At 50.1% G+C, this 12,327-nt stretch overlaps 1 protein-coding gene across 3 annotated transcripts in view; it reads left to right on the top strand.

Moving 5' to 3' along the window:
• The first annotated feature begins 1,533 nt into the window (after nucleotides 1-1,533).
• Nucleotides 1,534-12,327, top strand: part of CD99L2 (CD99 molecule like 2) — a 94,729-nt gene continuing 83,935 nt past the window's right edge. Inside the window, exon 1 of one of the 3 annotated variants that reach the window (XM_027053427.2) lies at nucleotides 1,534-1,816. In XM_027053427.2, the coding sequence (XP_026909228.1) occupies nucleotides 1,750-1,816 (67 nt within the window). In that variant the 5' untranslated portion in view covers nucleotides 1,534-1,749. The remainder of the gene's footprint in view (nucleotides 1,817-12,327) is intronic. The other 2 variants (XM_027053425.2, XM_027053426.2) reach the window with 2 other exon arrangements.

Here is a 12,327-nt window from a genome sequence, read left to right as displayed (position 1 = left end):
AATTATTGGGGTGATGCAGGAAGTTGTGAGAAATAAAAAATAAGGGGGAAATGCCTGGATTATGCTGTGTATATAGTGTTACCTAGCTACTAGGTATTTGTTAATTCTCCAGGTAGTTAGTGTCATTGGATAAGTACTGCCTGAAAATCAAGACATCCACTTACTCCTTAAATGTTTTGTTTTTCTAGCCCCAGGATTCAGAGCAATGGATGGAAGTCATACGGGGAAAGATGTCGGGTCTATGTAAAGGAGACCCCTGCCCCCTACTATGGTTCAGGGGGCAGGAGACGCTTGTGCGGAGGTTGTCTCTGGAGGTGCTGGCGGGGCAGAGTGGGGTGGGGAGCCCAGGAAGCCTGCCTGGGGTACACTGGGGGTAGGTGGTAGTAGCCATCCTCTAAGGAGGATGTGATCCAGGGCAGCCCTTGCCGAATAATGGCAGGGACAGGCTCGACGCCGCCGCTCTGCCACTCCGGAGAGCAGTGGAGCTCTCTCTTTGTCCTGGAGAGCTGGCTGCAGCTGGAGCCCTTCTGGAGGGTGTTCACGTCAAAGGCTGCGGCGGGCATTTTGCGGTTCAGGGCAGTGTTGGAATCTGATTTCGCTCAGCCCCGGAGATGGACTCCGTTTGCGGGGGTTCATGGGAAAGGACCGCAGCGCGTCTGTCGATCATTGAGCACGTTTTCACATCAACGCTGCAAATGTGAACTTGCGCTTTCAGCGCATTCATCAAAGCCTCGGGAGAGCTGACCCTGTGTCTCCCCCCTCATCTCCCGGGCCCAAGGCGTTCTGGCTCCAGGAGCCCTCCCCCCCCCCCCGCCCCGCTTTCCTCTCGCCTGCCCCGGCGCCCCCGGCCTTGGGCTGATTTCCTTGAGACGTGCCGCTGTTTGCCAACAGCAGGCAGCCACGAAAACGGCCCGTTTCTTTCATCTCCGGACGGGATTCCACTACAGTTTCCTGCAGGGATCGGCGAGTGGGCGGGCAGCCAGTTGTGAACAGCGAGCTCAGCCAAAGCGACTGGGGCAAGAGCACAGTGCTGCGTCCTGGAGCCGCAGCTGGAAGGGACTTCCAGGGAACAGCCTTTTACCGGGAAGACGCCAAGTCCGGAGGGAAAGAGCCCTGTCCAAGGTCACCGGCTGGCAGAGCGCACCTGTAGTGTGCGCCGCCTCGAGTCCGCTCCGGCCGGGAGGAGTCTGGCGCGCGGAATGGAAATCACTGCACACCCCGGCCGCCCGCGCCTCTGGCTCTTCTGCCACTGTTGACACTCCGGACCCGCAGGCTCACCTCTCGAGGACTGGGCGGGGGTGGGGAGGCCTTTCGGGCAACCAGCAACGCGCTGGCTCTCGCCGCAACCCGGGCGGACCCACCCGCCGGGTGCCCACCCGCCACTGCCTCGCTCACCAGCCGGCACCCAGGGTGAGGGCCCGCCCTCAGACTGCGGCCCCGCCCCTCGCGCGGCGGCCCCGCCCCCCGAGACTGCAGGCTGGCCCCGCCTCTCGCGCCACAGTCGCAGCCCCGCCCCGCCGCACCTGGCCCCAGCCCGGCGCGCCCCCCAGCGCCAGCGCTCGCGCGCGCTCCTCCTCCGCCCTCCCGGGGGTGTGCGGCGCGCACCGGCTCTGGGCGGGGCCCTGCAGTGGCAGCGGGGCTCCTCCTCCTGCTGCTCCTCCTCCTCGCTCCCAGCGCCTCCCCGACCTCCCCCTCGGGTGCTCTCGCGCTAACTGCGCTCTTCCGGGGCCCCTCTGCCTGCTTCCAGCCATGGTGCTCTGGCGCTCGGCGTTCTTCATCTGCCTCGCTTTCTCCTTGGCCACTCTGGTCCAGAGAGGTAAGGCGGGCGGGGGGCGCGCAGGGACCCCGCCCTGTGGGCCCGCGGGGCGGGGGCTCGGCGCCCCGCGGCCCCGTGGTGCGCATGAGCGGCCCGGCCCCCACCTCGCAGGCCTGCGGCGAAGGCTGCGGGCGGGTGGGCGGGGCAGTGGGGGTGCGAGCCCCGGGCCCGGGGGGACTGACCTTGCCGCGATCCAGGTGGTCGGAGAGGAGGGACCGGGACCCCTCTGGGTGCTGGGCTAGAAACAGCGGGTTAATCCTGCCTTAAAATCCTGAAAGAGGTGTCACCGCCGGTGACAACAGCTGTCACCAGGAGATTGCTTTTGGGAAAACCTTGAAGAGAGCACACTCATTCCCTTGAGCGGGGCTTCTCAGAAAGAGCACACTCATTCCCTTGAGCGGGGCTTCTCAAAATGTGTTTTGAGGCCACCTGCAGCAAAAGCACCCAGGGAGCTTCCTGGGCGAATTCCTACCCCCTTTTGTCAGGATATTTGCGGGGACGGGATGGGGGGGCAGCGATGTGTAGGTCTAACCAGCTCCCCAGGTGCTTCTGATGCCCGCCCCAGTTTTCTAGCCATTGGCGACTTTTGCCAAGGAGGTAGAGAGAAATGCTGCGGAATCAAAAGAGCAAGTGTCCTAGAGCCGCACTACTCCAAGTGTGGTCCAAGGGCCCTCGTAGGCATCGCCTGGGACTTGTTGGGAATGCAGCATCTCAGGGCCCGCCCCTGACTTAGTGAGTCTGATTCTGCGTTTTAACTAGATCCCCGTGTTGTTCGCAGGCATATTTGAGAAGCATCTTAGAATAAATGCAGTGTGTGGTTAAAAATAGGACCTCCAACGTGTACAGACAGAATCTTCTTACACTTATTTATATCCCATCTCCACATCAGAAAAAGGTTTGAGGAAAACACTGCAATTAAGTAGAGTTGGGCTCTGAGCTTCCTGACAAGGAAGGCAAATTCAGCTAGTGAAAAACATGAGCTCAGCAAAAACAAAACTTTGTCCTTGTACTGAGTGCTAGTGAGATTTATGTTACACACGAGGAACACTGGAAAACAGTAGACAGTCTAAGGTAGTTTTACAAAAGATGCAGAAATATTTCTCATGTGGGCAGCCATCCTGGACCTGATACAAGAAGAGCCATTCAACATTCTACAAAGGTGTCAGGCTCTGTTCCAGACACCGATGATGCAGCAGTGAATCAAACTAAGACTGCCTTCCTGGAGCTAACGTCCTGGTGTGGGGAGAAAACAAGCATAGACATCACAATCTACATAATATATTGTTAGTGCTGTGAAGGAAAATAAAGCAAGTTACAGGGTTGTTGCATTTTCTGTTTCATTTTTCTTCTTCGGGGTTAACATTTTAATTTTTTATGATGCATTTGTGGGAAAAAGTGTAATCGCTTGATTGACTTTTGTTGGTATGGAATGTTTGAAAGTGCATGCACAGAAAAATTAGAAAAATGATATTTCCTTCAAGGCTATATTCTTCAACATGGTATGCACACTGAGAGGAGGAATAGAAATGAACAGGTCTCAGATTTTCACCATGATGTGTCATACTAGGTGATTTAGGAGGTGCTGGAGGAGTCTGCGAACCATTGCAACCATTTTACAGGTGAAAGTGGCACAGAGAAATGTGAGGTAACTTGCCTCAGGTGGCAGAGCTAAGATTTGACCCCAGGCTTGTCTGATGCCACAGTCCTTGCTTATAAGCACCTGGAGGGTGCCCTCCTGCCTTGGGAAAGTTTTCTGAATTTCACTTGGTTTGCTCGGCCTTGTTAGGCCTAACAATGGCGTTTTGAGGGGACCAGGAGTATGTCACTCTCAGATCTGTGGCCCTGCCACCCGCTACCACCTCCTGAGTGCTTGCTGTGTGCCAGGCACCTCACATATCTTGTTTTCAGTTGCCCCAACAATTTTGTAGGAAGGCATTACTTTGCCCTTCAGGCTCTGGCAAGTTGAGACAGACTGTATTTTAGTAGTTCTGAAAAATCCTCTGAGGACAAATATGTTGCCTGTATGCACCTACAGAAATGGGAAGCTGATCTTTTGTGTGGTGGGGGAAGAATCACAGTGGTACAGGAGGGGAGTAATGATCACGAAGGTTCCATTTCCCCAAATGCCTTCCACGCACCAGGCCCTTGGTGCCTCACACGTTTACCCCTCATAACCACCCTGAAGGTTTTGACAGTATGACCCCTTTCGCCTTCTTGTGTCCATAACGGCCATTTGTATATGGCCTTGAAAAGTAACTCACTGGTAACCCATTTCTCAGATGAAAAATGAGTGGCCCAGTGAGGTTTAGGACTTAAACTCAGGTTTGTCTGAATAACGAAAGCAGGGGTCATGAACGTAGATGACCTCTCTTCCTTGGTTTCCCCATTTGTAAAACGGGGATAACCACAGCATCCACATCAAGGGATTGTTAGCAGGATTGAATGAATACAGATGGATAAAGTGCTTAGCACAGTGTGTGGCTCCCAGCGAGCTGTTAGTAATTCTTACGTTGCCTAAAACATTCCAAGCCACGGTTTAAAAATACGCAGTGCAAACCTTGAAAATATTAAGCTAAGTGAGAGAAGCCAGACACAAAAGCCCACATTTTGTATTGTCCATTTATATGAAAGGTCCAGAGTTGGAAAATCCATAGAGACAAAAAGTACATGACTGGTTGCCAGAGGCTTTTGGGGGGTGATTGGGGAATGGAGGAGTGACTGCTTCATAGGTGCAGTTTCCTTTTGGGGTGATGAAAATGTTCTGGAACTAGATAGAGGTGATGGTTGCACAGCCTTGTGAATGTACTAAGAGCCATCGAATTGCACACTTTTAAAGGGTGAGTTGTATGGTGCGTGAATTATATCACCGTTAAAATTTTTTTTAATATAAAAAATTTTTATATGTCCACTTAAAAAAATTCACTGTAGTCCAAGCAGAACAAATGAGAGTGATGGCAGCCTGTGACCCCTGGGACTTGGTCACATAGGGGAGAGAGGAGAGCAGTGGTCCGCAAGTGCTGGTGGTATTGGGATGCTAGGCTGGGATCGAGGCAGAAGCCCTATGGGCCTCCTTGGGATGGGATATTGGGTATGAGCCAGACAGGTCACAGGGGCATGTGCTGGGTTGGCCAGATCTGCCCAATCCCTCCAGCCTCCATCCCTGACTTTCCTGGGTTCTTCCAGCATTTGGTGTTGGTGCTTTTCCTGCTGTGTGCCCACTCGTACTCTTTGCACCTGGCATGTCCTCATCTGCTGCTCTGGGTGGGCTTGGGGAGGCCTGGCTGCAGGGGGTCCTGTCTGCCAACCCAGACTTGGCTCTCCCTGAGTCTTACTCACAAGTCCACTGATTAGCCAATCTCGGTTTGCATGTAAAAGGTTAAAAAGTCACCGTAAACGTCTAACCAAAACTTGTGGGCAGTACTTGAAAGAAGGGAGATGATCCACATGAGGGTGAGTGGGAAGCTGTGCTGGGTTCCCGCAGATAGCCAAGCCCTAATCCCTGGCACCTGTGACTGTTAGGGTACGTGTAAAGAGGAATTAAGGTAGCTAATCAGCTGGCCTTAAATAAGATTCTCCTGTGTTATCCTGGCCAATTGAGGGACAAGGGTCCTTTAAATATGGAAGGTGGAGGTAAAGGAGTGAGAACGGTGCGATGTGAGAGAGATTTGGCCCAAAGATGGAGGGCCACAAGCCAAGGAATGCACACACAACCTCTGGAAGCTGAAAAGGGGGACAGACTCTCCCCGAGAGCTTCCAGAAGGAACAGAGCCCCGCTGACACCTTGCTTTTAGCCCAGTGAGACCTGTGTTGGACTTCTGACCTCCAGAACCGTAAGATTAAAGAAATGAAGTGTGTGTTTGAAATCTTTCGGAATTTGTTGTAGCCGCAAGAGCAAACTAATAGAACAGCTAAGGGGTAGATAATAGCTTCCTCTTCATTCCTTGAAAAAACTAGCTTGTGCCGTCTCCTTACATTGTTTTGGTTTTGCTATCTTAAACCAATTCCCAATATGCTCTGAGTTCAGGAGTTTAAATGTGCAGAAAATTGGATTGCAGTGATGTTCTTGGTGTGGAAATGGGCGTTTAGAAGCACCTCTGAGGGCCCTGGGAGACCGCTACATCCTTTTTGCCTGGGTTTGATTTTTTAGAGCTACTTCACAAGGAAATTGGAGCTGGTGCCTACCGTGCCCCCGCCCAGAGGCCTTTTCCTTCTCTTCCCCCCCCCCCCGAGTCCTGATGGCTGCTTGACGCAGTGCTCTCTGTGGCCCAGCAGACAGATCGAGGGGTTTGGATTTGTCCGGCTGCACCTGCCCCTTTGCTGAGGAGGAAGGATGTGCGGCCCCACCCGTGTCCTGGCTTCAGCTGATTGTGTGGTTCCCACTCTCCCCAAGCCGGTGGGGGAAGAGAACCAGAGCAGGAATGGGGCCCGGGGGTGGTCCTAGACCTCCACTGGAGCTTCAACCCACTTTGAGCTCTGTTTTTATGAGTTTTTGGTCCAGGGCTGCTCATAAGATGTCACGGGGGCTCTGCAGCTTTAGACCAACAAACACACTTGGAAAACTGTGGTTGAATTCCACAGAGAGTGGTGCTCAGGGAACATCTGTTTACTGGGGGGCTAGACAACATCTGGCTGGCAATGCCAGGTGGTTCATTTGGGATTACTTTCCAAATTAGAGACGGTACCCTCAGCAGGAAATACTGTTGCAGTGCGGAATTCACTGCCACCAAAATAGTGCCCCGGCACAGACTGGGCTCATTTTGACATTCTTCTTTTTATTTTTATTGCTGCTTCAGCTAGGGATGACGGAATTAACACACAGCCTGCATTCCAGCGTGGCCCCCGCCATTTGCTGGCAACAGTTGCCTTATCTGCACCAAGAGGCTGCTGATGTCTGCTTTGTTGGCCTCACAGAATTGTTGGAGTAGCCAGTTAATTGCTAATGCAAATGGGTGGTATGTTAGGTTCCCTAGATGGGCCAAGAAGGTGAAGAGGCCACCTTCCTAAGGCGGTTCCAGTGAGAATTCGGGCACTGTGTTTACAAAAGCCTTTACTTGGCCTGCACGAAAACGCTCCTGAGTTGGTGAGCTGGGCTCAGAGTCCGAATGAGCAGGAGCGGCTCTAATTTAGTTGCTCTTTATAGCCCTTTCACTCCCTGTGGAGTTCTGGGCTCCTCTGCAGGAGCGATCCCTTTTTTTACCTTTCATCATTCATTCATTTGGCTCCTCGCTCTGGCTCAAAAAATGCAAGAATCCACAGTAGTGCTTAAAAAGAAACAAAAACTGCGTTTTAATCTTTTATTCATCACATACTCTATACCATGTGGACTTGTAGTTTGGGGGCTCCCATTAGTTTCTTCCCACCTCTCCCCTGAAACTGCTCCTGGCCAGGGTCAGCGATGGCTTCCTGTTGGGGGAAACGGGACATCTGAGGGACATCTGCCACCCTCTGGTCACTCCTGCACACACTGGAAGCACTTTCTCCCAGGCTTCTCGCCTCTCTGACCTCAGGTGCTTCCAGGCTTAAAATTAAATTCCGTCTGCATACCTCTGAGTCTTCAGTTTCTATCCCCAGCCCTGAGAGCTCTTTACCTCTAGTCTCCTACATTCAGCATCCCCACAGCCGCAGGGTCCCTGCTAGTGGTCAGGTTCTTGAAATCAATCCTTCCAGTTCAGTTCTCCCCACCCACCCACCAGATCCTGGCCCTTCCCCCAGGGTCTCTGGAACTCCCATCCTCCCCATAATCTGGTAACCACAGGATTCATGCCCTGTGCAGCTGTGGTAAATTATTTTGATGCTTACCCCTGCTAATAGGCATCTCAGAAGGACCCTGTGTCATCCTGAACTTCTGCTTGTCCCCTCCAGACCTGCTTCTCCCACCTGAGTACCTGCACCCTGTCCTGCCAGCAGCGGCTGTGGCCACTCCTCCGGGTGGCTCATTCTTTCACACCCCACATCTAATTGGTCCACAGACTGCCCTCCGAATCCTTCAGATTCCCACCTCCTCCCCCCCCCCCCCCCCGGCTTCCTCTCCTGGTGGGGTCACCAGTGCCCCTCTTTGTGGGGCCCTGGCAGTGACCTCCCAAGTGGTGTCCCAGAGTCCACTCCTGCCCCCTACAGTTCAGTCTCCACACAGCAGCCAGGTGATCTTTCAGAAACCTAAGGTATCCTGTCCCTCTGCCCAGAACCTTCCAATGGCTTTGAATTATAATGAAAACCAAATGCAAACCCTTACTGAGGCCTACAAGACCCAACAGAATGGGGCCTACTCATCCTCTGGCCTCCACTCCCCGCCCCCCCCCAAGTAGGCTAAGCACTCCCCTCTAGCTAGAAGGTCCTCCTGCAGATAGGTGTGACCTCACTTCCGGTCACATGCCCCTACCTTAGGTTGTCCCTGACCCCCTACCTGAAATAGCACCCCAATACCCTTCTATCACAGCCTGCTTGGGCTTGCTTTAAAGTCCTCATGCCCAGATATTTTCTGTCTGCTGTCTTGTCTCTGCCACCAGACTTTTGCTCCATGAGGGAAGGGACTTTGTTTTCATCTGCTTTGTCACCATTATCTAGAACAATCCCTGGCACAGGGAGTGGGCAGGAAATGGATGGCAGGCTTAGATACAGCAATTCAACCTCTAATTAAAGTGCTCTTTACAAGATCTGGGCAGAGTTAAGGGAGGCCAACAAGGGCTGGTGAAGCAAACACGGGGAGTGATTTGCACCCTGGGCTTCAAGGGAAGGAGGGGTTCTGGCGTCCCCAGGTAGATAGGGCTGGGGGAGCTGGACAGGCCACCTGCGGGGCAAGAGCTCAGACAATAAACACGCAAGCATGCCCCCCATCCTTTCAGTCTTTGCTTCTGCATCCTGTGGCTCATCCCGTGGGTCCTGAGCCATGTCCCTGGGGGCACTGCAGCAAACTCTGGGTGATGCCACGGATATTTTTTCAATTTTGAGGAACATGCATCAATCGATGTCTGTCAGATACCACACAAACTGCCACCGTTGAATTGGTTGGAAGGAAGCACTTCATAAACAGAGCTGTTAGGTATTTCTTTTGGTCGAGGGGGGATGTGGGGAAAACCACAGAGGGCAGGCCTGCACCTGCCCTCAAGGAACCTACAGAGCTGGGAGCAACTCTGCATAGTGACTGCCGCACGTGTCCTGGCTCCAGACCACTTGTTCACGTGGTAGCAGGTAAGGCCTCCCTTGTGCTCTGACTTCTGGTTGGGTTCAGCCCTTTGGGTCTCTTAATGTCTCTGTGGCTTCCTCACACTGAGAAGTGCCCATCCACTCATCAGCTGATGGACATTTGGGCTGTTTCTACCCTTTGACTGTCGAGCATGGTGTGGTCATGAACATCGGCGTATAAGTCTTTGACCACCTCTTTACAGTTCTGCAGGGCACATATCTAGCGCACGGCCTCGGAAGCCACATGGCGTCCCTTCTCTAACTTCTGGTTCTTTATGAACTAATTGCCATCATGCATCTTATGGTTGATAGCTGTGCTTTCACCTCTTCCCTTGATGCCACGCTGCTGTCATCGGCTCTCAGGGTGTTTCTCCAGTGAGGGTGTTGGACTAGCTGGCTCTGAGGGTCGTTCCTGCGCTGATGTTCTATGAGCTTCACTTGGCTCTATTTGCACAGGCTCCCTCCATGAGAGGGCGAGCACAGTACCCAGCATGTGGCCCCCTTGGAAGCGCCTGCACAGTGGGAGTTTCAAGGGCTTTGGATTATCTCATTAACGTAAGGCAGCTGGGCATTTGTTCTTCTCCCCCTCTATTTCTACTTGAGAAAGAGTCACAAAGGGTTGAGTACTTTCTGTCCTGGGTAGAGGCTGTTGAGCTGAGTTTCTCTCCCAGGGCACTATTGACATTTGGAGAGGGATCATTAGGATATTTAGCATTCACCCCTGGCTTCTACCCATTAGATGTCAGTAGCACCCCGACCCACCCCGAGTCTTGCCAACCCCAAAATGATTCCAGACATCACCCAGTGTCCCCAGTGGGCAGAACTGTCCCAGGTTGAGACCCACGGCTGTAGAGACAGACATGTTGTTTGTAATTCCAGCCTCTGTTTTCAGTATTCCTCGTGAGTCCCTAAAGTTTTCTGTCCTTGTGTTTTGCCTGCAGATAGACATGTGGGTGTAAGTCCGATCGCACCCAATCTGGCTTGGTATCTGCTCAAGCTGACGCTAGGCTTCTTGGCTAGCTTTGAGCTCATCCTAGTCTGATCAGGTACATCCCCAGTCTCTTCAGGTAGTCATTTTCTGCGTAGATTTCCACAGATGGCTCATCCCATCTAGTTTGTGTTCATCCTTATTAGTTTCACTTTTAGATGGTGACCTTGTCTCTTTAAATACCTTTGACGATTTTCTGAGAACCAGTGGAGAAAAATTGAACAGAAAAATGAACCGAAGACTTGACCAGGCAATTCATAGGAGAGGAAATCAAATAGGACAACAAGCATATGAAAAGATATTTAACCTCATTAGTAATCAGAGCTGCAAATTAAACTGTAATAAGATAAAATTACCTACCCTCCAGCAGGCTAAAAATTATAATAAAGCCTGACGATACCAGGTGCTTACATGGTTACAAGAGTAATATGCATTCTTTGTGGTAAACTTGGAAAGTGTAGAGAAAATCCAAATCCCGTAACCCAGGTTTAAGCAGTGTTACTGTATTGGAATATAGTATTTCAGTAATATTTATTATGCAGAAATATATATTGCACCTTATTGGTGTCAAACTGTGCATATAGCTTTGACCTTTGTTGTGAAATCTAATATAGATCCAGAAAAGTGAGCAAGGCCTTTAACAAGTATAAAGTGAAAATGTGTCCTCACCATGCAGATTGAGAAACAGAATGTTGACAATACTCCCGTAGACATTCGCAAGCCCCCTCGTGATCCCAGCCCTCTCTCCCCTACCATCTGATTTTTGTGGAGTCATTTTATTTTCTACTTCTACCACCTATGTATGTGGCCCTAAATAATACGGTGTAGTTTGGCCTGCATTTTAACGTTATAGAAATGGAATTGCACTGGATGTACGTTTTGTGTTTTGCTTTGTCCCCCAACATGGCTAATGATCTGTTGTGTGTGTTTGTAGTTCATTCATTTTCATTGCTATGTATTTTTCTGCTGTTTGAATATACTGTAAGTTTTTGTAATGCATTATCTTATTGACATATATGGAGATAATTTCCAGTTTTTGACTGCTTCAAGCAGTGCTGTGCCATGACCATTCTTCTGCAGATGGGCACAAGTTTCTCTGGGAAAGGAGTTCTCAACCTGTGGTCTGGGGACCTTTGGAAAGCCCATGAGACAATTTCAGCTTGAATTGCTAATATTATAAGTATCAGTGGATATACCTCAAGCACAAGATCTCTGACATTCTCAATTGTTTAGTATTGGAGTCATAAGGCCAAAATTTTGAAAATTGCTCTTCTAGGGTTATACTTAGTCGCATTTCTGGGTTAAACGGTGTTTGTAATTTCAGTCTTAACAGGTGTTGCTGCACAGTCTTCCCAAGTGTTTTTATGGGTTTATCTTCCTATCAGCAGCGTATAAGCATTTCTGTTGTACCACAACCTCACAACTTGAGTATTATGTTAGCTGCTGGTGGGGTTATACTTTTATATTGTTATGGTTGGTTTTATATCTCTCTGCTTACTCATGAGGTTGAGCATCTTTGCATATATTGTCCAATTTGATTTCTTCTTTTATGCATTGCCTGGTCAAGTCTTGGTTCATTTTTCTATTTTTTTAAATTAATTTATATATTTTTAATTTACATCCAAGTTAGTTAACATATAGTGTAATACTGATTTCAGGAGTAGATTTTTAGTGCTTCATCACTTACATACGACACCCAGCGCTCATCCCAACAAGTGTCCTCCTTAATGCCTCTTGCCCATTTAGCCCATCCCCCCACCAAACCTCCTCCAGCAACCCTCAGTTTGTTCTCCGTATTTAAGAGTCTCTTATGGTTTTCCCCCCTCCCTGTTTTTATATTCTTTTGGCTTCCCTTCCCTTATGTTCATCTGTTTTGTATCTTAAATTCCACATATGAGTGAAGTCATACGATATTTGTCTTTCTCTAATTTCACTTAGCATAATACACTCTAGTTCCAACCACATTGTTGCAAATGGCAAGATTTCCTTCTCTTTGATTTCTGAGTAATATCCCATTGTGGATACACACACACACACATACACACACACACACACCCCATATCTTCTTTACCCATTCAACTGTCAGTGGACATTTGGGCTCTTTCCATACTTTGGCTATTGTCAGTAGTGCTGCTATAAACATTGCGGTGCACGTGCCTCTTCAAAACAGCACACCTGTATCCTTTGGATAAATACCTAGTCATACACCCTTGGTTGTAAGGTAGTTTATTTTTAATTTTTTGAGGAACCTCCATACTATTTTTCAGCGTGCCTGCAACAGTTTGCATTTCCACCAACAGTGCAAGAAGGTTCCTCTTTCTCCGCATCCTCACCAATATGT

This window comes from Acinonyx jubatus, chromosome X, assembly GCF_027475565.1.
Source record: "Acinonyx jubatus isolate Ajub_Pintada_27869175 chromosome X, VMU_Ajub_asm_v1.0, whole genome shotgun sequence".
Classification (NCBI taxonomy): Eukaryota; Metazoa; Chordata; class Mammalia; order Carnivora; family Felidae; genus Acinonyx; species Acinonyx jubatus.
This window is presented reverse-complemented; position numbering and strand designations above follow the sequence as displayed.